Raw genomic sequence first — 26,330 nt, 5'->3', positions numbered from 1 at the left:
CTTTCAGCCATTCCTGAGCAAATGTGAGGACTTGCTCAGGAATGCCAGGAGGGACTCTCTTGCTTCCACAGAATTTGGTGTGAGTGTGGGAGGTGGCCATCTTGCTACCACAAGGGAATCAGTCACGCTCAACATGGCTGATAAGTTCTCTTTGGTATAAGCCAGTTTGCTTTAGATTTTTCTGTCACTCACAACTAAACGATCCTAAACTCTTACAGAGTTATAAATGCTACCAAAAAAAAAAAAAAATTCAGAGTGGATTCCAGAAAGTTTTTTCTTAATGCCAAGTGTCAGAATTCTGCCTACTACTAAGAGGGAAAAATAAGTTATCCAAATTTGAAGTTTGAAGGAAAACAGAGTGTTGGAGCCAGCTGTATCCCTGCCATGTAGGCAGAAATCTACCACCATCCAATGTAAGAAGACTACGGGTGAGGAGGGAGGTTGCTTTTTTGAGGAAATGCAATGATCCTGATGAGAAGCAGGGAAGGGGGCTGTGTTCACAGATTCTAAAAGAATTATTTATAAAGATTAACCATGTCCAAACTGCTTTCCTCAATATGTCAGAGGTAGATGCTGGCTTTTGTCTGAAAGTCATGAAGCCAGGGGGAGGCTGCTGCTGCTGGGCTGTGGAGACAGGGGAGGAGAGACATGGCGGAGTTGAGAGGAGTGAAGCATCCGCATCGCATGTGGTAAAGGAGGCATGGGTTTCTAAGGATGGAGACAAGAGGGCACAGGAGGTGCCTGGGCTTGACCCATCCTTCAAGTATTACTCCAATTGAGCTAAAAAGCCTCTGAAAAATAGTTACGAGATGACTTTACAGAAGAGACGAGTAACAAGATAAGACATTATTACAGGATGTGAGTCAGAATCAAGGGGGAAAAAAAGAACTATTCCAACCATGGACATAAGAAAAGCAAAGGGAAAGAGGCAAGAAAAAAATGCTGCCTCCATAGAACCTGCAAGGCATATTAGGGAGGAATTTCAAATAAACGCAGGAAAATAAATGCCCTTCAAAAATAAGTGGGGAAATTTGGCCTTATTTGATAAAATCATGGGGGGATCTTACACCAGGAAGGAAGGTAATGAAACCTGGATGTGAATGGCCTCATTTGGCATTGACATACGAGTAAGTGAGGGTGGGAAATGCAGATGAAGTGGCCAATAAAGTAATGGACCAATGAGAACTGTGGCCAGACTTCTGTGGCTCACTGTAAAACAGGAATGCAGGAGGAAGGTGTAATGGCAGCACCATTGTATTTCCAGTCACAATCTTAAATGTTCCATTCTCATAGAATATCATCAGGAAGTTTAGCATCTTTTTATACACACACACACACACACACACACACACACACACACAAACATGTAAATTAGTAAGGGAATATGAAGCTATGTTGTGTATGTGAACAGGGAGAAATGCATATATATTCATATACATGATGGTGAATGAACTATATAGAGACAAATGGATATATGTGTATAAAGACACACATACATGATATAACTACAATCTTCCAGAAAGATCACATACACATGTACTCACTAATAAAATCTATAATAAATAAATGTACATGAGTGTCCTTTCAAGATATCCTTCTTGGCCAGATGGGATGGCTCAGGCCTGTTATCCCAGCACTTTGGAAGGCCGAGGCAGGCAGATCACTTGAGGTCAGGAGTTCGACACCAGCCTGGCAAACATGGTGAAACTCCGTCTCTACCAAAAAATACAAAATTTAGTCGGGTGTGGCAGCAGGCGCCTGTAGTCCCAGCTACTCGGTAGGCTGAAGTGGGAGAATCGCTTGAACCTGAAAGATGGAGGCTGCAGTGAGTGAAGGTTGCAGTGAGCAGAGATTGCGCCACTGCACTTCAGCCTGGGTGACAGAGTGAGACCCTGTCTCAGAGAAAAAGAAGGTATCTTTCTTAAAATATGTGTGTAACAATTTTTATAAATCAAATCACTCTTTTGGTGTTTTTTTAATTAAAGAATATTGATTTACAAAGTAAAGGTTTCATTTATTTTAAAAATGTGAACTATCGCTCTAATCTATCTGTTTAGTAAACTGGCAAATTGAGTAGTAATTTCTGTTAACATAGGCAAACATCTACATAGGGGATTGTTTATTCTGACTCTGTTGCACACAGGATACTCTTTAAAATATATACAAGGAAAAAAGTTATTTCATTACATTGATTGAGGATGAGCTCTAAATTACAATTTTCTAACCCTTTTTAAACTCCTTTTTTACTTAAGGTTACAGAAAAAATTGTTTTTAAGATATTTTTGTAGAAATCTTTTTTAAATATTTGAAACTTGTACCTTGAAAGATTATCAATTCGGATTCCATATTTTGTTTCTGTCTCCTTCTTCCCCACCTTAATTTTGAATTCTTTGTCTACCAGCAGGACGAAGGCAATGGCACCGCTGTCTGGTTTCATATACAGTAAAAAGGAATCTTTCACTATTAACCATCTGTAAGAAGGTAGTAAGTATTTTAAAAGTTGTATTGAGTAAATAAAATGAGAAGAACTAATTATTATGACAAATCTTAAGTAATCACTCTGGCAGACTGTAGACATAATTACATTTTCTACATAGGAGATTTATTTATTTTTAATCACTATGAAACAAACAAAAACCAACAACAAAACCTTTCTATTATGTTTTTCTAAGAAACAGTGTAACAAGTAATTCACAGTAATTCATTAGCTCTTTAAACACTAACGGCAAAACTGGAGGAATGTCCCTAATATTGGCAGGTAGCACTCACAGGATGTATGATAGGAAGGGTGTTGCGGGAAGTCAGGAACCTCGAATGGAGGGACTGGCTGAAGCCATGACAGAAGAACACAAATTGTGAAGGTTTCATGGACATTTATTAGTTCCCCAAATTAATACTTTTATAATTTCTTACACCTGTCTTTACTGCAATCTCTGAACATAAATTGTGAAAATTTCATGGACATTTATCACTTCCCCAGTCAATACTCTTGTGATTTCCTATGCCTGTCTTTACTTTAAATCTTAATCCTGTCATCTTTGTAAGCTGAGGATGTATGTTGCCTCAGGACCCTGTGATGATTGCATTAACTGCACAAATTGTTTAAACAATATAAAATCTGGGCAGTTTGAAAAAAGAACAGGATAACAGCGATGTTCAGGGAACAAGGGAGATAACCATTGGGTCTGGCTGCCTGAGAGCTGGGCAAAACAGAGCCGTATTTCTCTTCTTTCAAAAGCAAATAGGAGAAATATCACTGAATTCTTTTTCTCCGCAAGGAACAGCCCTGAGAAAGAGAATGCATTGCCAGGGGTAGGTCTCTAAAATGGCTGCTCTGGGAATGTCTGTCTTTTATGGTTGCAGATAAGGGATGAAATAATCCCCAGTCTCCCGTAGTGCTCCCAGGCCTATTAGGACGAGGAAATTCCCACCTAAGTAAATTTTAGTCAGACCAGTTGTCTGCTCTCAAACCCTGTCTCCTGATACAATGTTATCAATGACAATGTGTGCCTGAAAATTCATTAGCAATTTTAATTTTGCCCCAGTCCTGTGATCATGCCCTGCCTCCATTTGTCTTGTAATATTTTATTACCTTGTGAAGCGTGTGGTCTCTGTGACCCACACCCTATTCATACACTCCCTCCCCTTTGAAAATCACTAATAAAAACTTGCTGGTTTTGCAGCATAGGGGGCATCACAGAACCTGCTGACATGTGATGTCTTCCCCAGATACCCGGCTTTAAAATTTCTCTCTTATGTACTCTTTCCCTTTATTTCTCAGACTGGCCAACACTTAGGGAAATAGAAACGAACCTATGTGAAATAACGTTGAATTATCGGGGGTGGGTTCCCCCAATAGAAGGGCAAGACCAAGGAGATGGAATCCATTTACAGTGAATGCAAATGGTAACTTCATAAGGCTGCATATAACAACACGTATTCCTATTTGCCTGCAATTATAGAGTGATTGACTGAATTATTTGAAAACTGAAGTAACAAAATGGGCATAATAGCGCATATCAAAGTAAAGCACTCTAGGTACTTCCACATTATGGAATAGTAAGTTTGGAACATCTGAATATAAAATAAGTAATACTGTAAATATAGCATGGGAACTCAGTATTTAAAATATATCTATAATAAATCTCTACTGAAATTGGGAATTGCATTATGTTTTAATGGCTTTGTAACTTGGAATTTAATGTAGACAAACCTACATTGATTTCCACATAGTTTCATTTCATTAATTTGTTTTTTAATACATAAGCTATCTCCTTTCTAATAAAAGGGCATAGAATGGATTTAGGATAACTTACAGCAAAGAACATACGTGGTATAGTTCAAAAAAGGAAAAATATCAAGGTCACAGAAAGTAAATACCTAAAATACCTAACCACAAAGGCAAATATAATTACAGAGATGACACATTCATGTGGGTATAAGCTTCCTGGTTTTTCTTGTCAAATGAATAAATTAAAGAAATAAGTGGATTTCCTCCAAAACTAAATTCCAAACAAAGTTTCTCATTTGGGATCTAACATAAGACAACTGAACAACATAATGAATAATATTCCCAATAACAATTTTCAAAGCAAATACAGAAATTATACATTTTATAAGAGTTCTTATAACGCTCCTCAAGACAAATACCAAGGCTATGATACCAAAGGGTAACCCAGTTTTCCCAGCACTGCTTACTGAAGAGTGTGCACTTTCCCCACAGAATGTTTTTGATGCCTTTGGAAAAATCAGTAGGCTGTAGATACATGGATTAATTTCTGAGTTCTCTATTCTGTCCTACTAGTCATGTGTCTGTTTTATACCAGTATCATACTGTTTTGGTTACTATAGCTTTGTAATATATTTTGAAGCCAGGTAGTGTGATGCCTCTAGCTTTGGTTTGTTTTTTTGTTGTTGTTTTGCTCAGGATTGCTTTGACTGCTCAGGGTCTTTTGTGGTTTTATATGAGTTTTAGGATTGTTTTTTCCATTTCTGTGAAAATGTCATTAGTATTTTGATAGGGTTGCACTTAATCTGTAGATTGCTTTGGATGGTATGGTCATTTTAACAGTATTAATTCTTCTGATCCTCTTCAATTTTTTTTCATTAGTGTCTTGTAGTTGTTCTTTTTACCAGTCATTAGATATTAGGGCAATTTGATGCTTGGCTTTTATTGAAAGCTCTTCTTAATTATGCCATTCATAAAAACTCCTCTGATTTCTTCCCTTTTTCTTTTTTGTCAATAGATATATTTTTTTCTTTTAACTTTTACTTTAGACTCAGAAGTATACTTACAGGTTTGTTAAATAGGTAAACTTGTGTCACAGGGGTTTAGTGTACAGATTGCTTCGTCACCCAAGTACTAAGCATAGTATTTGACAGGCATTTTTTTTTTCTGATTCTTTCCCTCCTCCCACCCGCCACCCTCAAGTAGGCCCTAGTATCTGTTGTTGCCCTCTTTGTGTCCATGAGTTCTCATTATTTAGCTCCCAGTTATAAGTGAGAACATGTGGTATTGGGTTTCCTGTTCCTGTGTTAGTTTGCTAAGGACAATGGCCTCCAGCTCCATCCACATTGCTGCAAAGTACATGATTTCATATGCTGTGTTGTAGATGTACTACATTTTCTTTATCCAGTCTACCATGGATGGGCATTTAGGTTGATTCCATGTCTTTGCTATTGTAAATTGTGCTGCAGTGAAAATACACGTGCATGTGTCTTTACGGTAGAATGATTTATAGTCCTCTGGGTATATACCCAATAATGGAACTGTTGGGTCGAATGGTAATACTATTTTTAGTTCTTTGGGGAATCATCACACAGTTTTCCACAATGGCTGAACTAATTTACGCACCAACCAGCAGCATATAAGCATTTCCTTGTTTCTGCAACCTCGTCAGCATCTGTTTTTTTGTTTGTTTGTTTTTTGATAGCCCTTCTGACTGGTGTGAGATGATATCTCATTGTGGTTTTGATTTGCATTTCTCTAATGATCAGTGATGTTAAGTATTTTTTCAAATGTTTCTTGGCCACATGTATGTCTTCTTTTGAAAAGTGTTTGTTCATGTCCACTGCCCACTTTTTAATGGAATTGTTTGGTTTTGCTTGTAAATTTGTTTAAATTCCTTATAGATACTGGCTATTAGATCTTTGTCAGAAGCACAGTTTGCAAATATTTTCTTGCATTCTGTAGGTTGTCTGTCTACTCTGTTGATAATGTCTTTTGCTATGCAGAAGCTCTTTAGTTTAATTAGATCCCATTTGTCAATTTTTGACTTTGTTGCAATTACTTTTGGTGTCTTCATCATGAAATCTTTGCCAGTTCCTATGTCCAGAATGGTTTTTCCTAGGTTGTCTTCCAGGGTTTTTACAGTTTTAGGTTTTACGTTTAAGTTTCTAGTCTAACTTGCATTGCATTTTGTATATGACCTAAGGAAGGGGTCCAGTTTCAATCTTCTGCATATGGCTAGCCAGTTACCCCAGCATCATTTATTAAGGACAAAGTCCTTTTCCCATTGCTTGTTTTTGTCAGCTTTGTTGAAGAGTAGATGGTCGTAGGTGTGCAGTATTATTTCTGGGCTCTCTAATTCTGTTCCATTGGTCTATATGTCTGTTTTCATACCAGTACTGTACTATATTGGTTACTGTTGCCCTGTAGTGTAGTTTGGAGTCACATAACATCATGTCTCCAGCTTTGTTCTTTTTGCTTGGCATTGCCTTGGCTATTCAGGCTCTTTGTTGGCTCCGTTTGAATTTTAAAATAGTTTTTTCTAGTTTTGTGAAGAATGTTATAGGTAGTTTGATAGGAATAGCATTGAATCTGTAGATTGCTTTGGGCAGTATGGCCATTTTAATGATATTATTTCTTCTTATCCATAAACATGGAATATTTTTCCATTTGTTTGTGTCACCTCTGATTTCTTTGAGCAGTATTTTGTAATTCTCATTGTAGAGATCTTTCACCTCCCTAGTTAGCTGTGTTCCTAGGTATTTTATTCTTTTTGTGGCAATTGTGAATGGGATTGCCTCCCTGATTTGATTGGAAAGCAATCCCATTCACAACTGGCTTGATTGTTGTTGGTGTATAGGAATGCTAGTGATTTTTCTACATTGATTTTGTATCCTGAAACATTGCTGAAGACGTTTATCAGCTCAAGGAGCTTTTGGGAAAAGACTATGGAGTTTTCTAGATACAGAATCATGTCATCTACAAACGAGAATAGTTTGACTTCCTCTTTTCCTATTTGGATGCCTTTTATTTCTTTCTCTTGCCTCATTGCTCTGGCCAGGACTTCCAATACTATGTTGAATAGGAATGGTGACAGAGGGCATCCTTGTCTTGGGCCAGTTTTCAAGAGGAATGCTTCCAGCTCATCCAGTCAGTATGATGTTGACGGTGGGTTTGTCATATATGGCTCTTATTATTTTTGAAGTATGTTCCTTCAATGCATAGTTTATTGAGGGTTGTTAAAATGAAGGGATGTTGAATTTTATCAAAAGCCTTTCCTGCATCTATTGAGATAATCATGTAGTTTTTACCTTTTTTTCTGTTTATGTGATGAATCAAATTTATCAATTTGCATATGTTGAACCAACTTTGTAACCCGAGGATAAAGTCTACTTGATCATGGTAGATTATCTTTTTGATGTGCTGTTGGATTGTGGTTTGAAGGAGACTGAGATATAAAAAACCATATAAAAGATGAACAAATCTAGGAGTTGGTTCTTTCAAAAAATTAGTAAGATAAATCAAAACCAGACTAATAAAGAAGAAAAGAGAGAAGATCCAAATAAACACTATCAGAAATGACAAAGAGGACATTGCCACTGATCCCACAGAAATACAAATAACTGTCAGAGACTACTATGAACAACTCTATGCACAAAAACTAGAAAACCTACAAGAAACAGATAAATTCCTGCACACATACATCCCCCTCAAGACTGAACCAGGAAGAAACTGAATCCTTGAGTGGACCAATAATCAGCTCTGAATTAGAATCAGTAACAAATAGGCTACCAACCAAAATACAAAAACAAAAAGCCCAGGATCAGGCAATTCACAGCCAAATTCTATAAGATGTACAAAGAAGAGCTAGTACCATTCCTACTGAAACTATTCCAAACAATTGAGGAGGAAGAACTCCTACCCAACTCATTCTATGAGGCCAGCAGCATCCTAACACCAAAGCCTGGCAGAGACACAACACAAAAGAGAAGACTTCAGGCCAGTATCTTTTATGAACATAGATGCAAAACACCTCAACAAGATTTTTTTTTTCCTTCTCAGGAATATATATATCAAGAAATACATCTATCAACCAGCCTTCTAGGAGTTAGCACCATCTGCACAGGGATCAAGTGCCTGCCCTGAAGTCAGCCTCCCTGGGCTCCAATTCTATCTGCCACTCACTGCTTGTGCGAACTTCAGTGATTGAGCATGATGTTGAAATCTATAACATGAGGACAACATAAGACCTATAACATGAGGACCTAACAGTAACATCAAGTTCATAAGTATTCATGAAGGATTAACTGAGATAACTCACATATTTATGAAGGATTAACTGAGATAACTCATGCACATACTTAGTGCCTGGCCCCAATACATGCGAACTATTATAACTAACCTTGTTCTAAACCATGTGAGATTATGGTCTGTTTTAAAAAGATACTTTCTGCCTGTGTTACTACTTGTCATGGCATTAAAATGCAGATAAGCCCACTTGAGCCAGCCCTCCCCTTCTCAGCCTCATCTCCTACTGTTGGCTCCCACAATGTTGGTTAATGTTGGGTCTTCTTTAGACTTGCCAGGTTTCTTCTTTGGGTCGTGTTGCTGTTCCTCTGTCTAAAAACTTTCTTCTAGACAATTGCATGGACAGTCTCTTCTTATCAATCAAACTTCTTAAAAATCCTTCTACAGGCAGTCTACTGGATCCAAAAAAAGCTATTCTCCACCATCCCTGCCTCGTCACCCCAACTCTACTCCATCATGTCCTGCTTTAGCTTCTTTGTTGCACATCTGGAAGTATTTGTCTTCTTGTTTACTGTCTGTCTCCTACAGTACAGCGTAAGATCCCTGGGAACAGGGAATGTGCCTATCACGTCTACTACTATCTGCCCAATGGCTAACATTATCTTCTAGCAGTCCAGAGCAAGCTTTCAGGCAAGGCCACCAACTCGCCTAAATAATGGCTGGATGAATGGATTCCAGAGAGTAAATAAAACCATTTAGACACTATCACTGTCTAAAAATTTTAATTACTGGTACAGCTCAGAGTTCACTAAACGCTAAGTAAGAAAGTGCTAAGAAATTAAAAATAATAGCAAAAACCACAATTACTTTTGTACCACCATAATAAATGCTAAATTTATTCCTTAACATCTATATATCTCTTTTTCTTAAGACATTATTTGAGATAAGAAAGTTAACTTCCTACCAGGTGCAGAGAAGCTGCTCAATAAATGTGCTGTTTAAGCAGATGTTCTATATTGTAGGAAGAAATGTTTTCTCTGTTTGTCTTTTTTTAAACTAACCTCTCAGACAAGGTCATTATGAGACCTGATTGAAGGTTCAATTTCCTTGTTTGCCTTACTACAATTTGTCATAGAATACATTAAAAAGTGATCAGAATGTATTTTTATGGGTACAAGTGAAAAAAAGTTATGAAGGAGTATCACCTTTAAAAGTAAGTCTCATTTAGACATTAATAAAATAGTTGTCTTGACCAGGTGCTGTGACTCCCACCAGTAATCCCAGCACTTTGGAAGGCCAAGGCGGGCAGATCACTTGAGCTCAGGAGTTCAAGACCAGCCTGGGCAAGATGGCAAAACCCCATCTTTACAAAAAAATACAAAAATTAGCCAGGTGTGGTGGTACGCACCTGTGTCCCTGATACCTGGGGGGCTGAGGTGAGAGGATTGCTTGAGCTCAGGAGGTCAAGGCTGCGGTGAGCTGAGATCGTACCACTGCACTCCAGCCTTGGTGACAAGGTGAGACCCTGTCTCCAAAAAAAAAAACAAAACAAAACAAAAAAAACCCTGTGACTGTGAGAAACTTTCTAAACTAATTTTTTCAACTATATGTTTTCCTCTATATATGCTTTCTGGTATTTTAAATCCCAAAAATGTGACTCAGAAGATACTTATTATTAATATGGAACCAGGGCTTTAATCTTCACAGAAAGATGTACACAATTTACAGTGATGATACATTTCATTCCAGGGAGGATAATATCTTTTTAGATTGTCCTGGTTGACTTATTATGTAAACTAGTTCAACCATTGTGGAAAACAGTGTGGCGATTCCTCAAGAATCTAGAACTAGAAATACCATTTGACCCAGCCATCCCATTACTAGGGATATACCCAAAGGATTATAAATCATGCTGCTATAAAGACACATGCACACGTATGTTTATTGCAGCACTATTCATAATAGCAAAGACTTGGAATCAACCCAAATGTCCATCAGTGACAGACTGGATTAAGAAAATGTGGTACATATACACCATGGAATACTATGCAGCCATAAAAAAGGATGAGTTTGTGTCCTTTGTAGGGACATGGATGCAACTGGAAACCATCATTCTCAGCAAACTATCGCAAGAACAGAAAACCAAATACCACATGTTCTCACTCATAGGTGGGAAGTGAACGATGAGATCACTTGGACACAGGAAGGGGATCATCACACACTAGGTCCTATTGTGGGGAGGGGGTAAGGGGGAGGGATAGTATTAAGAGATATACCTAATGTAAATGACTAGTTAATGGGTGCAGCACACCAACATGGCACATGTATACATATGTAACAAACCTGCATGTTGTGCACATGTACCCTAGAACTTAAAGCATAATAATAATAAGAATAATAATAATAAATTTAATCCAAAGTTTAAAAAGAGGGGGCATATTTCTTCTATGTAACAAAGTATTTCCCTCACCTTTCCTAGCTGCTGCTTCTCATAAGGGTTAAATCCAAATGTCAGTTTTTCAGGGAGCCGTTCCTTGACTCCCAGAGCTAAAGTCACCCTCTCTAATCCCCAAATCCCTCACAGAACATTTTTCCCCTTTAAAGCTCTCATCGCTACCTGAATTTATACAATTTACATTAATTGTCAGCTTAGTGCCTGCATTTCCCCTCTAATAGAACTCCATGAGGGCAGAGACTTCATCTTGTTCACTACTTTTTCACAAGAGTATGTCACCATCTGGCATACATTAGGCACTCGATAAATGACTGAATAAACCAGACCATGGCTTCCATTCCTTGAGCTGATGCTTTCGGTTGGTTGAGTTGTCCCAGAAGTAAACTCTGCGATACGGATGTATACAAAGGAGTTTAATAAGGGGGCACCAGGAAGCACCATTAGGGAAGGATAGAAAGAAAGAGCAAGGAAGGAAGCCACAGAGAGTGGATTTTCATGCGTTTTATTGTGAGCAATTGTGCTGTAACCCAGCTGAGGAGTGCTGGGACACAGTGCAGAGAATGCTGCAGAATCACCCCACCTGAGGAGCAGGCGCTGGACTCTGATCAGTTCTTGGCTGATGGCTGCTCCGGGGAGCTGCTGACACTTCCCAGACTGCTGTGCACACAGACAGGTGGGTTCTGACAGCCTACAGAATCTTTGGTCAAAGAATCACAAACGCTTAAGGTTACAGTCTGAAAACTGTGGTTGGCATGTAGCAGCTGATTTGGGCAGTTAATTACTAGGGAGGAATGGTCAGAAGGAATCCCCAAGTTTCTAGAAGTTAGAGAAGTGTATTTGAAATCAAATATATTTTTTAGTATATTATTTCCCTTTTTATTTTAGTAAAACTTTTTTCCTTTACAAAAATTTTCAATTTTCTTTAATCTTCTGATCTTTTCCTTGTAATTTCTTCTGTCCTTTCAAAGTCCACAAAGTAAAGGCCCAACTTAATGGTATTTTTTGTTGGCAGTATATCTTAAATTGATATGTGTAAAGGTAGACGCCAGTATTAATTATTTTTTTTTCTTTTGAGGTGGAGTCTTGCTCTGTCGCCCAGGCGGGCCAGTATTAATTTTATATATTTTGAATATACACATAGCTCAATTCCACATTTATCATTTTCAATTTGGGGGAAATATTATATATACAGATAAAATATTTATAACTGATTTCTTAAGTGTTTTAATAGTTTTTCAAAACCCCAGTACATTGTTATTGCAACAGTTTTTGTCTATTATGTGCCAAACTTGGGGGATACAGATAAGAATCAGATGAAAATATTGTTCCTCAAGGAGTTTTTAATTGGTAAGACGTAGACATAAAATAAAGTTTTCTGTCTATATTACACTTACCATGATAAACATTTTTCACAAATATAAGTCTAAAATTACCATCCCTGAAGTCTGCACAATTTTACTTAAGTTTTTAAAAAGTGTACAGTTTAGTTTGATGTTTAGCATATTCACAAAGTTGTATAACCATCACCACTATCTAGTTTCAAAATATTTTCATTGGCCCAAAAATAAACCCCATACCAGTATCAAATTAATAGAAAGCAACCTCCTCCCCATTCCCTGGAAACAAACCCTTTACCTACTTCTGTCTCTACAGATTTGTCTATTCTGAATATTTCATATAAATAAGAATCATATAATATGTGCCTTTCTGTATCTGGATCTTTTCATTTACCATGTTTTCAAGGTTCATCCACATTATAGTATGTATCAGAACTTCATATGCTTTTTCATTTAATTTTAAATTTTTATTCAGATGAATTCACATATCATAAAACTTACCTTTTAAAAGTTTACAATGCAAAGATTTTTAGCATATTCACAAAGTTGTGCAACCGTCACTACCATCTTATGTCAGAATATTTTCATCACCCCATAAAGAAACTCCATGACCATCAGTGGTCTTCATTTTTTTTTTTTTTTAATTTATTTTTCATTTCTGTGGGTACCTACTAGGTTTATGACGTACTTTGATACAAGCATAGAATGTGTAATAATCACATCAGGATAAATGGGGTATCCATCACCTCAAGCATTATCCTTTATGTTACAAACAATTCAGTTATACTTTTAGTTATTTTAAAACATACAATTAAACTAGTATTGACTATAGTCACCTGTTGTGCTATCAAATACGAGATCTTAATTATCCCATTTGTTTGTATCCCTTAACCATCCCCACTACCCGCCTCCACACTGCCGTTCCCAGCCTCTGATAAAATCTCCATGAGTTCAATTGTTTTAATTTTTAGTTCCCACTAGTAACTGAGAACATGCAAAGATTGTCTTTCTGTGCCTGGCTTATTTAACTTAACATAATGACCTCTAGATCCATCTATGTTGTTGCAAATGACAGGATCTCATTCTTTTCTATGGCTGGATAGTACTCCATTGTGTATATGTACCACATTTTCTTTATCCATTCATCTGTTGATGAACACCTGAGTTGCTTCCAAATCTTGGCTATTGTGAATAGTGCTGCAACAAAGATGGAAGTGCAGATATATCTTCGATATACTGATTTCCTTCTTTTGGGTATATACCTAGAAGCGGAATTGCTAGATCATATGGTAGCTGTATTTTGAGTTTTTTGAGGAACCTCAAACTGTTCTCCATAGTGGTTGCACTAATTTACATGCCCATCAACAGTGTATGAGGGTTCCCCTTTCTCCATATCCTCACCAGCATTTGTTACTGCCTGTCTTTTGGATAAAAGCCATTTTAACTGGAATGAGATGATATCTCATTGTGGTTTTCATTTGCATTTCTCTGATGATCAATGATATTGAGCACCTTTTCATACACCAGTTTGCCATTTGTATGTCTTCTTTCAAGAAATGTATATTCAGATATTTTGCCTATTTTAAAATCAGATTATTAGATTTTTTTCCCCTATAGAGTTCTTTCTGGTTCTTAATCCCTTATCACACAGGTAGTTTGTAGGTATTTTCTCCCATTTTGTGGTTTATCTCTTCACTTTGCTGATTGTTTCCTTTGCTGTGCAGAAGGTTTTTAACTTGATGTGATTTATTCCTTTTATGGCTGGATAATATTCCACTGTATGGGAATACCACATTTTTGTTTATTCATTCATCAATTGATGAACATTTGAATTGTTTCTACTTGTAAGGCTATTATCCATAATACTGCTATTATAATACTGCTATGGAAAAGTTTTAGTGTAGACATATTTTTTTCAATTCTCCTAGGTGAATCCCTGGAATTGCTGGGACATGTGGTAACTATGTTTAACAGTTTAAAGAACTGCCAGATTGTTTTCCAAAGTGGCTGCACCATTTTACATTTCCATTAGCAATATCTGAGGTTTCTCTACAGAAAATATTCCAGTTTCTCTACACCCTCACCACCATTTGTTACTGTCCATCTCTTTGATTATAGCCATCCTAATGGTGTGAAATTGTATCTCACTGTGGAGTTGATTTACATTTCCATAATGACTAGTAATGTTGAGCATCTTTTTGTATACTTACTGGCCATCTGTACATCTTCTTTGGCTGGCAATTTGTGCCTTCTGTGTCCTTGGGTTTTCATGAATGTAATTTGTACACTTAGCCTACAAGTTCAGCTTTGGGTAGAATATTTAAATGAATGCTGCAACTTGGATTTTAAAATATAACTAAAAATTTCTTCTGTCATGGCTTTTAAAGGATTTATAATTTAAAACTGGTATGTAAAACTAACCCAAATACCCAGTGTATTAAAACAAACAAACACACAAAACTCACTAATTCCTACCTTTTTGACCATCTGTAGCAGGCTCTTCCCTGACCACAGCAATTCAAGCCTGGTATTCTGTGTCCTCCAGATCTTTTCATTATCATACCTTCTCTGAAAGAGACATAAAATTAACCCATCACCTTCAAATTTCCTGCTCCCACTTAGCTTGTATAGCCTCCCAACATGGGACTAAATAAACCATCTCTCATTCTCACATGACTTTCCTCCCTACTCTCTCCTCCTCGCTCTCAACTAGCTCAGTACCCTAATTGTTAGGCTGGGTACTCTAGAGATGAACCCTGAGACATACTGGTAAGATATAGCCCCTTCAGCATTCAGGGCGGTGTGATTCTGTTGTGCACTACACAGGACCTTAAGCATTCTGTCTCCTGGCTCTAAATGTTGAGTGCTCCCTCCTCAACATTGTGACACTGTGACAAACTAAAAAAAGACTCCATGCATTTCCACATGCCTGCACAGGGATGCTTCACCTGCTGTTGAGACCATGGTGCATCTCACACACAGATTCCAGGACATCCCTGTGTCTCTTCACACACAGTTCTAGCAAACTAACAAACTAGTTGAGCTAATTGAGCCATGCCAAAGGAAGCAGAGCACAGCTACTAGTTTTGAAAACAGTATCTTAATTCTGAAAAATGTGACAAGAAAAAGCAGTAACAAAGGCTAAACTTAAAAAAAAAACTTTTTGAAACAACTATCAACAATGCTCTTAACTAGAGCTTGAAAGTTAAGCTCTTTATGTTTTCAAGCTCTAATATTGTGAAGGAAAATCATAAACTTCCATCTGGTTATACAACATATATTTTACATAGTATTATTTTAAAGTAATCATCAAAATGAGTGTAAACATTTAACTTTATAAGGGATTATAAAAGGAGATCTTAAATATTTGATTTTTAATGTATTCTCCTACACATCATACTTGCTATAGGTATTGGACACTTCCACTGTTGGGTTAGAAAGAATCTGTGCTGTAAGCACATGACAAAGACAGTGGAGCAGTTGCTACCATTGTTTATCACGGGAGATGCTCTGATTTGTATGAGTAATTCCATCAGTTGCTTTAACTCTACTGGGGAGAAGAGAAGCTAGCAGTAAAGCCAGGAGGACTCCATCACCATGGCATGCTGCTATATTAAGTGTTAATGCATATCAACTTTTCATACTTCTCTTTCAAGGTTTATTGCAACTTACATGCCCTTTGGTCCCAAATCATGGATGAAAGATAGCTGGCTTATATCAAGAAACTCTGTCTGAAAAGAGGCAAAAAAATCCATCTTTAGCAAGCAAAACAACTCAAATTTATGCATTAAAAAACATGTATTAGGTATAGCTGTGTGTAAATACTGTTTGGTGTGTTCCACAGACTACAGAGATCAATAATAATGGCATTGCCCTAAAAGAGTGCAGATTAGAAGTATATAAATAATGAAGACACACCCTACTAGATCTTCTAAATCTCAAAAGAGTGATGTGTGCCCTAAGATATAGAGATAAAATGCTCATGAAGCTTGGAGAGAGAGAGAGTCTATTCCCAATATTCTTTCATGTTTGTTTTTGTTGTGCAGGGTGGATATTGTGTGGCACAGTGTACACTCAAACAATAAAAGAATGTGAGAAGCGAGTGATACTGGTGCAGGACCTGGAAGATGGACTCGATTTGGGCACACGGAAATGGGAGATGAATGGGGGCTAGAACAGAAGGTCCAAAAAGGTTATAGGATGTACAGTTGGGTTACAGTGAGTAAGATGAAGGAAAAAATGAAAAATTAAACAGGCTGAAAAGAGAGTGGGCTTTGAACATCAGGCATAACAAAAAGAATTATTTTTAATGAGTTGAAGAGGAAGAGAATTTTAGGCCCACCTTCACTGTATTGGAAGGTTAAAAACTGTAAATATTATAACAACACCTGTGGCTGTGCTTACTGAGTGCTATGTGTTGGTGTTATGCTAACCATTTTTCATGCATTATCTCAAACCCCTTTGAAGCAGGTGCTATATTTCCCATTGTACAGATGAGGAAACTGAGGTTTAGAGTAGGCATAAGCAAATATTTTCCACAGAGAGCCAGACAGTAAATATTTTGGGCTTTGTGGGCATACATTTCATTTTGCAGTTATTCTGCTGTTGTAGCACGGAAATAGCCATAGACACATATATAAATGAATAACTGTGGTTGTGTTCCAATAAAACCTTATTTATGGATATAAAACACGAAGATAATCTAATTTTTATGTGTCACAAAATATTATTATTCATTTGATTTTTTCAACCACTTAAAAATATAAAAACTATTCTTAGTTCACAGAACATACAAAAACAGGCAATGGGCAATGGGCAGGATTTGGTCCACGGGCCCTAGTTTGCAGGCCTCTGTTTTAGAGAAGTCAAGTAAGTTGTCCAAGATCACACAGTTAAGAAGGAATTAACTCAGTATGATTAACTCATTATGAAGGCAGACCAAAGTCAGCGCCCTCAAAACTAAGCTGCAAAAACCAAAAGTCATTCAACATTTATCTAACTCAAATTGCATTCCTTGCATATTCTAGGTAGGTGAGAGCCAGATGTAAATGTGGAGGCATAGAGGGAAAAACAAATCAACATTATGTAATGGTTAGCATATGCAGATTTGCAGATTTTTTTAAAAAGTGACCAAGAATAAGTTCAGTTCCTTAGACCATGTCAATAACAGCCTTGATAGACAACAGAGACTAAAAGGATACTCTCCCAGCATTAGGAAGCAGACGGGAGACCAAATATGGAAAACACTCCCCTCAGTGAAGTTCTGTGGGATGAACCACCCTAGATGCATGTGAAAGTGGTTACAGAGTTATAGAGTAGTGGAGGGCAACCACCTCCTAGCTGACATGATGTCATCACAGAGGCAGGGGCATTTGATCTAGGTTTGTAAATGGGATTAACAAAACAAAAGTTTTCCATGACAGTTTTATATGTGATTGGACATATCTAACACTACTCTTGTAAAAAAAAAAAAAAAAATTACAAATATCTCAAGACTATCTATCCTTGTAAGGTTAATTTAAATGCTTGCATTTTTCTCTTTTCTTGGGGTTATTTGCAAAAAATAGTCTTTAAAATTCAAAAGGACTTATCTTTTTAAAATCCTAAGTCAAAGGTATCTTCATACAGCATTTTTTAAATTGAGAATTTAAAAAGTCAAGGTCTCACCCAGGCATACTGGCTCATGCCTGTGATCCTGGCATTTTGGAAGGCCAAGGTGGGTGGATCACTTGAGGTCAAGAGTTCAAGACCAGCCTGGCCAACATGGCAAAACCCCATCTCTACTAAAAGTACAAAAATTAGCCGAGTGTAGTGGTGCATGCCTGTAATTCCAGCTACTCAGGAGGCAGAGGCTGAGGCAGGAGAATCACTTGAACCCGGGAGGCGAGTTTGCAGTGAGCGGAGATCGTGCCCCTGCACTCCAGCCTGGGCGACACAGCGGGACTGTCTCAAAAAAGAAAAACCAAAAACAAAAACACCTCAAGGTCTTTACATTTCATTTCTTACATAAAACAGTGATTCACTCAGTATCATGCATTTTTATCTGGTTTGTGAAAACGCTTCTTAATTGGAAAATGTAGTAACCTATGGGTTATTGGAAATGACTCACAGATTGCCAGCCATAAAATCCAAAATATTTTAAAATCCTAAGTCATAACTTTTATCTCTAGCGAGCAGACAAATAATGTCAGTCCTACTTTACATTTAAAGACTATACTCTACTACAGACGCATAACTAACTTCTGCAAAGTCCCAGAACGACCGAAGGGAAGAACAGGAAATGAAAACAAAAATCAAGGAAGCCACTAATCTAAATAAGAAAAAAAGTTCTTATTTACATAGCTGTTATCATCAAATAGTTGACAACAGAAATATTCTCCAAAATCATTCAGAAATCGTAACTTTTGGAGCATCATAACAAAACTGCTAAGTGTAAAGAGTCTCAGCCAAGTAGATAAGCACACATTAATAATGTAGAAAATTGAAAGTTACACATTAATATGAAATTTAATTTATCCTAATGGCTTAGTAAAGTTTGACTGGAGAGAGATTTTAAGAAGGAACCAGGCCTATTATATAGAAAAGAACATATCTGGCAATAAAAGTTTTTCTAATAGAGTTATCAAATTGAAAGTAAGTGTGTCAGGGTCAACTGAGAGGCAAACCTAACTAATAAAAATTAAAATTTAACAAAGATGATGTTGTCTAAACTTCTTAGTACGTCTTCAGTGATAAGAATTCTATTCTCCATTTGGGCAAGCGATTCTCAGGAATAAGAATTTAAAGATCAATTTAGCCTAACAGTATTTCACGGGGCTTATTCTATTGATCTTTTGAGTAATGTATAATCAATACCTTTTTGTCTTTGTTTTTTGGCAAAGGAATTTGTAAAATATGAATACAACTGAAATAATGTTGCAATGCAATAATGTTCTTGGCACTAGGTGGAAAGTGGTCTCAAGTAAAAAATTCCAACGTGATCTACCAATTGGATACTAAAAACGTTAGAGAAACAGAGAAGCAAAAATATTTCTATGTCAAGAGACAAACAACAAACCCGAGGGGTAACAAAAAATCCTGAAAATCACTTGGCAATCACGTACACACTGCCCCTTCCACCCATCCTTGTATTGTAAGAGAAGGGTGACTTTCAGAGGCTCCTTTTATTTCCCAGGTAGCAAAAACTCAAGTAAATGGCCAGGTGGGAAATTATCAGATACAAGGAAGGTAAGAGCATCGAGCTGGGCAATGTCCTTGTAGACTCAGGTACTCCAGGAAAGGCAGGGAACAAAGAGGACATCTAATCTATGAAGGAAACTGGGAGGCTGGACAAAGGCCTAAAGTCCTTCTAAATGCTAAGACTCAATCGTAAGAAAGAAAACATTTCCCTTAATTTGAAAAGGCAGCTGTTCAAATTAGTACAGCTTTTCCCTGTTGGAATGAAAACACTGCATGCATGTTTATTCTTTACCTACTCTTCCCCTCAAGTTAAAGTTCATTCTACAAAACAAGGGAGAGATGAACACAGTATTACTGATCTGTGGCATGTGTTATCCAAGATTTCAAGCTAATCATCATCTTGGGGATAAGGAATCTGAGTCACATGAGTTAAATGATTCACTTCAAGGTAGAGATATGATCCTATCAGCTTAGGGCCCTTCTCTTGGAAATTATACAGTTTGTTCCATTTCTAGATTTTAATCTCAAGTATGAAAAAGGTACATTTACTGCTCCTTATTCCTCTTATTTTAATTCCCTGGAAAATAAACATTTTCCAGTTACTAATTAAAATGCCTAGCTAGTGAGTTCTCTACTACAGCCAGCACTAATACAATTTCAGAATACAAAAGGAATTCCTGTTTGAGATTTTTTTGGTATGTTATTACACAACTCAGATATTGCTATCTTTTTACATATTTATGCTTAGAGTAAAGGGGAAATACATTTGTCCTCATTTTACAAATGAGCAAAGAAAACTGAACAAATCACCCATAGTCTCTGAGGGGACTGTCCGATGATGACTACACGAAAACACTAGGATGCTCTGTTCTGCAGAAGCATAAGAAGGAAAAAAAAGAATTAAAATCAGACCAAGTCTTCATAATCATGGGAGAAAAGTCTGAGCACAAACCCAACCAATGACTATAAAGTGAGAGGAAAGAACTGTCCATGTCTAATTTCAGAGGCCATTTAAGAAAAATAATGTCAGTGCTTAGAACCCTAAACCAAATTCCTTTGGCAAAAATCCGATTATACAAACACCTTTATAATAAATTTATCTCCCCTTTTCTTTTTTCTTTTTTTAAAGGCAGAGTCTTGCCCTGTAGCCCAGGCTGGAGTGCAGTGGCACAATCGTGGCTCACTGCAACCTCTGCCTCCCAGGTTCAAGTGATTCTTCTGTCTCAGTCTCCCAAGTAGCTGGGATTACAGGCGCCCATCACCACGCCTGGCTAATTTTTGTACTTTTAGTAGAGACAAGGTTTCACCATGTTGTCCAGGCTGGTCTCGAACTCCTGACCTCAGGTGATCTACCTGTCTCAGCCTCCCAAAATGCTGGGATTGTAGGCATGAGCCGCCATGCCCAGCCCTATCTCCACTTTTTAGAGTAGTCTAACTTTACCAAGACATTTCTAAGCTGATCATAGCATTTTAGTTTAGTTCTCAAACTCCTGATGGTGAGAATCACTTGAGCTATTTGTTAAACACACTTATTCCAAACACAGATCTGGATGGTCCTATAGAGATTAAGAACATATCCTGTTCAGTCCCTTGACCTATGATCCATGATTCTATCTGCTTAAGGACCTGAATTAACTTAAAATAGGTTTGTTTTATACTTATAAAAGTGTAAATTTATTATATACATGTTAAAATAACTTTTAATATGCCTTTTTACAGACCGTAAAGCATTTTTAACAAACAGGTTTTTAATATTTCTCGCAATTATTGAAGAAAATACATAGATTCCAATCTCATTTCACAAATATGACGCAGAGGCCTACAGATCTAGTCTTTAGGCCAGACTACATTTAAAGAAAAAGAATGTTAGAGAATTAATGTATATCAAATTGTATCCTGTGCTTGAATCATATTGAACAATTTAGCTGTTGGAGAGAATAATCTCAGTAACCATCAAAAATGAGAGGGAGCCTGGGTGCAGTGGCTACGCCTGTAATCCCAGCACTTTGGGAGACCGAGGTGGGTGGATCACAAGGTCAAGGGATCGAGACCATCCTGGCCAACATGGTGAAACTTTGTCTCTACTAAAAATACAAAAATTAGCTGGGCGTAGTGGCGGGCGCCTGTAGTCCCAGCTACTTGGGAGGTTGAGGAAGGGGAATTGTTTGAACCTGGGAGGCGGAGGTTGCAGTGAGCCGAGGTCATGCCACTGCATTCCAGCCTGGGCAACAGAGTGAGACTCTGTCTCAAAAAAAATAAAAAATAAAAAGGAAAAAAATAGAAAAAGAAAATAAGAGGGAGAATCTCCTCAGCCAGTTGCTAATGAGGCTTTCCCTTCCAAAGGAAATGTTTATAGGTCACTCTGGAATTTCTAAATACAACATGGCTTAACTTTGAAAATATTTTTATGACCAGAAAAGTTATTAAAATGAACATTTTTTAAACGTAAACATTCTTTAGTCAATAGCAGAATCCCAAATGTAGAAAAGTACATAAAAAGAGAAGAATGAACTCACCAAGCACTGTTAAAGCCAAAAGAAATAGTAAAAGTAAAGTCACAGGCAGGCAGAAAAGTAAAAGAAATGGAAAATTATTGCATATGGGTACTAATACACATTTAAATAATTGTCTGTTGTCTGATTTCAGACAACACAACAGGAGGTATCATTTTTATTAACAATAGTAGTAGTATCCTTATTCATTGTGTTATTTCAACAATACAAGTTACTGAGTCCCAGAAGAAAAGAAACCCCCGCCTCCCATCATCCTTCTCTTGAGATTCTCTGGTGCAATCTGAATTCCTGTTTTCCTCAGAAAACCCTTCTCCAGGTTTACCAAGACATAGAAGCTCCCTCAAGTCCATTGAATGCCCCAGTGCAAGCTGCTGCAGGAGGCAGGTAGTGACCTAGACTCAGGTCAGCTGTGTGCAATGGGGACCAGCTGGATGTATATTTGGACAAGACTCCAAACTGTGTGTTGCAAGGCAGCAGCGAGGCAGCTCCTGTTATGAGAAACTCACGGAGCCAATTGCTCTTGCATCCTCTCCAAAATACACTAAGGTCTTTCCTCTTTCTGTTTATGTGTTTATGTGATGCCATTCTCTAAACTAGTGGCCAAATCACAATTGCACCAACTCTTGAGTTCTGCACACATATAATATAGATGCACACAGCCCCATGACAATACAATTCATACAAATGCATACATACATCCAATAAACCAGTGCATTCTCAGTTATCCAGACCTCTGGATAATTGAAGGCTAAACCTTTAAAAACACCCTACCTTTAACAGCTCAGAGCTAATTGTTTGCTGACACTAGGAAACCTACTCCCTCCCTGCTTGCCAGCTGCATAACCCAAGCTTAATTTCTGTGGCTGCCTCTAAGCCCCATCACCTCTTCTCTCTTTACTTGGATTCCTCAAGCGTTTTTTCTTTCCTAGCTTTTCCCATGCTTCTCACTTTGAAATGAAAAGACAGGCCTTTAACAGGCATGACAAGCCAATCAGATGGCAACCGCCCTACCCACCACAAAATCTTTAGGCATTCAACTCCCCTCAACTGTTTTCATCACTTACTACTCAACAGTTACTCTTCGTAGCTAAAAATGTTTTTTGGCATTTTCCTGGAAACCTGAGAAGAGAAGGCGGCTGATTTCTAGATAATCTAGCTTATAGCAGCATTTCAAGTTCATTTAAATCTATTTTTATAGACATATTAAGTTCATTCAACCTTTTTAAACAGCATCACACCATTGTAAACTGGACCTTGCTGTCAAATCAACTTTGTATTCACTTAATTTAATTCAAGGACGAATGTAGATGTGGATACAATCACTTGTGTTAATAAAATGATCCAAAATTTAGCTGACAATTTACTATAGTGAAAATTACTCCAAACTCAAATCACTGACTAGTACTTACTGTGGCATGATAGTTTCGATACATGGGCATTTTTAGTATCTTTGTCAAGTAATCTTCCAGTTGTTTCTGTAATGCAAATAATTTAGGTAAGTGTTAACATGGTGATATTTATTTTTAAAAATTAAACAGTAGGGACAATGATGAGATCATCATTTTCATCTTAACTTGTATAAGTTATTCAATTATTTAATCATATAATCATGGAGCAAGGAATCCTGAATAGCATTAGTCTGTCATTTCCATAATTCTCTTGAACTGTTATTTAAATATCTTCTTACTTTTTAACTTTCCATATGCTTAGGTCTTCTATAAACTGCTGACAAGCCCTGAGCTATATATTCTTTTAATCCTCCATAGCTATTATAGCAGGACTTGCTATAAGTTGTTTTAAAGAATTTGTTGATATTACCAAAAACTTTCATTTTTTTTTCAATTCTAACACTGAACTTACTGAAAGATACACTACAATTTTTAAACAGCTTTCCAGGAAAAAAAGTGGAGAGAGGTTAAACGACTTTCTAGTAGAATGTACTGATTTTAAATATGCTAAACTGTGTGTGGAGGCAGATGGGGAGTAGAGGGATATAGTCTTGGGGTACTGGAGCAACAGATGTCAATCATATTGACCATGATATAAAATTCAGCATGGTTTTGCTTAATCACTAAGTTTCATTTTCAGTTGAATTCACACATGTGCACACAGTAAACCAAAACTATATAATTGTATATGTCTAGGTATCTTGGAAAATATTTGGTCCAGATACCTACAGAGATTTTAAACAAGATGACAACTACAAAGGAGAAATCAAACATTCCCTCTGGAACATAAATGTTTCAGATTACCAAACAGAACTGATAGAAATGAACAAACACTTGTTCACTTTCTAACAAAAAAAAAATTAATCGTCCACACTCTGCAGCACCCATCTTGGAAGCAGGCAGAAGTGCCCCTCCCCTGGAGTTTTCTGTCCCTGTGCTGTGCCTGTCTGTACTCCATCATACTCTTCTCAGGCCCTAACTGCTCCATCTATAGTTTAGGAATGAGATTTTACATATATTTAAGATGGGCTATTACGAACACAGAAGCTTATATATGGAAATATATTATTTTAAAAGAGTAGATCTCAAAATCCACAACAATAAGTTCAATCTTTGACTCACAATAAGCTCAAAAAGGTTCTAGTTGGGAGAACAGCTTCTTCATAATGTTAAGTCTTAACCAAGAACGATCTTCCCCTTCTGAGAAAATGCATTGTATGGCTTGGGGAAAGAAGGGACTGCCTAACTAGTTCCAGAAGAGCTAAACCAGCCTGAGGGATCGATGAGTGGATGAGAGAAGTTGTAGCCAGGCCTACTTCACCCCTCAGTAGATGCTGTGTTTCTACAGCACTGCAAAATTAGGTTCCAAACAACAGAATAGTGAAGCAACTTACTCTTCTACCAAGGAATTGTTCTTCTCTTATCATGTTTTCAGATGAACGGGGCAAACTGGGCATCTCTCGAGGCTCCTCTCTGACGTTTTGCCTCCTAAATGTGTGTCTAAAACACAAACCCACAGAATGCAAACACTTACTAGATTATTCTGTGACTATGACTTTAATGTATGTTTCATGAGATGGCATATTTTTAAGAGACTATTTAATTGAAAATATCTACCAACAATAGACTAGTTAGCCAATACTGTGAATTAAATACACTTTTTATTTATTTATTTTAGAGACTGGGTGTGCTCTGTTGCCCAGGATGGAGTGCAGTGGTACAATCATGCTCACTGCAGTTTTAAACTCTTGGGCTCAAGCAATCCCCCTGTTGCAGCTGAGTAGGTAGAACTACTAGCTACCACCACGTGCCACCGCATCCAGCTAAATTTTTCATTTTTTTTGTAGAGAGGAGGTCTTGCTACATTACCCAGGCTAGTCTCAAACTCATGGCCTCAAGTGATCCTCCTGCCTCAGCCTCCCAAAGTGGTGAGATTACAGGCGTAAGCCACCAGACACAGCCAAAATACACTTTCCATTCAACTTGTATACTGGCATAATTAATTCCAAAATGGTTACCTTCTGGTGGGAATGGGGATTCGGATAAAGGCTTTGTACTTGAGCAGCTCTCTGTGAAATTCTTGAAAGTGCTTGAATTTCCTCTTAACTTGCCATTTAAATTCCCCATGTGTTAATTCAATAGTGTAAAGATTAATACTTGGTACCTACAGTGATACATAAAAATATTTGATATTTTAGAGAACAACAAAAATTCCAAAAGCTTTCAGTGAACAATATTTAATTAGTAACAGGGAAGTATACTTAAGTCCAGCCTACTTATTTTGTGTAAGTACTTAAGTAAATTTCTTTCAAAAGCAGCCAATTACAGAAATAATATTCTCTAAATGTTCACTTGATGAATTACATAAGACAAACTTTTCGATCACACAAGACGATTCCTACAAATGCTATTCCTCCAGCATATCTGTGTGTGTGTGCATTTACGCACACACACACCTGAAACAAGGAACTAGGTGGAGGAGACAATGAGAGAAGGCCCTAATTAGTCTTCAGGGGTCCAGTCCACAAATATAGCAGTGAACCAGGCAATTGGCAGGGGTGAGAGGTATTGTATACTAAGAGCACCATCTTGGCTGTTTTTGTTCTTCAGAAATGGCATGATATGCCTTCTCTCCTTCTCCTGTGAAACACATTCCAAGGTCCAGCCTTGTCTATACCACCCACCCACCCTGAGGAGCCACCAGTGTTAAGGAGGCATGGGTGGAGAAAGTGAATGCGGTAATGAGTATACAGTGTACATTTGTATAATATTATACATATGTATTATCATTACTAAATCTTCATAACAAGCCTATAAGGTAAGCACTGTTATACCCCTTATTCAGAACAGGAAACAGGAACAGAGATGTTAAGTCACTCGTTCAAGATCACAAGGCAAAGATGAATTAAATCATGCAGTTTG

General features: G+C 37.4%; 1 protein-coding gene across 5 annotated transcripts in view; it reads right to left on the bottom strand.

The window, feature by feature from the left end:
• PLD1 (phospholipase D1) overlaps positions 1 to 26,330 on the bottom strand; it is a 212,015-nt gene that overhangs the window by 107,806 nt on the left and 77,879 nt on the right. For all 5 annotated transcript variants that reach the window (XM_007972100.3, XM_073023463.1, XM_007972101.3 and 2 more), the window contains exons 4-9: positions 25,427 to 25,572; positions 24,803 to 24,908; positions 23,370 to 23,435; positions 15,941 to 15,999; positions 14,744 to 14,836; positions 2,319 to 2,471 (exon numbers count right to left, since the gene is read on the bottom strand). In XM_007972100.3, the coding sequence (XP_007970291.3) occupies positions 2,319 to 2,471; positions 14,744 to 14,836; positions 15,941 to 15,999; positions 23,370 to 23,435; positions 24,803 to 24,908; positions 25,427 to 25,572 (623 nt within the window). The remainder of the gene's footprint in view (positions 1 to 2,318; positions 2,472 to 14,743; positions 14,837 to 15,940; positions 16,000 to 23,369; positions 23,436 to 24,802; positions 24,909 to 25,426; positions 25,573 to 26,330) is intronic.

Source organism: Chlorocebus sabaeus, chromosome 15 (genome assembly GCF_047675955.1).
Source record: "Chlorocebus sabaeus isolate Y175 chromosome 15, mChlSab1.0.hap1, whole genome shotgun sequence".
In the NCBI taxonomy this organism is placed as follows: Eukaryota; Metazoa; Chordata; class Mammalia; order Primates; family Cercopithecidae; genus Chlorocebus; species Chlorocebus sabaeus.
The sequence above is the reverse complement of the archived record's forward strand: the minus strand, read 5'-3'. Positions and strand labels throughout refer to the sequence as shown.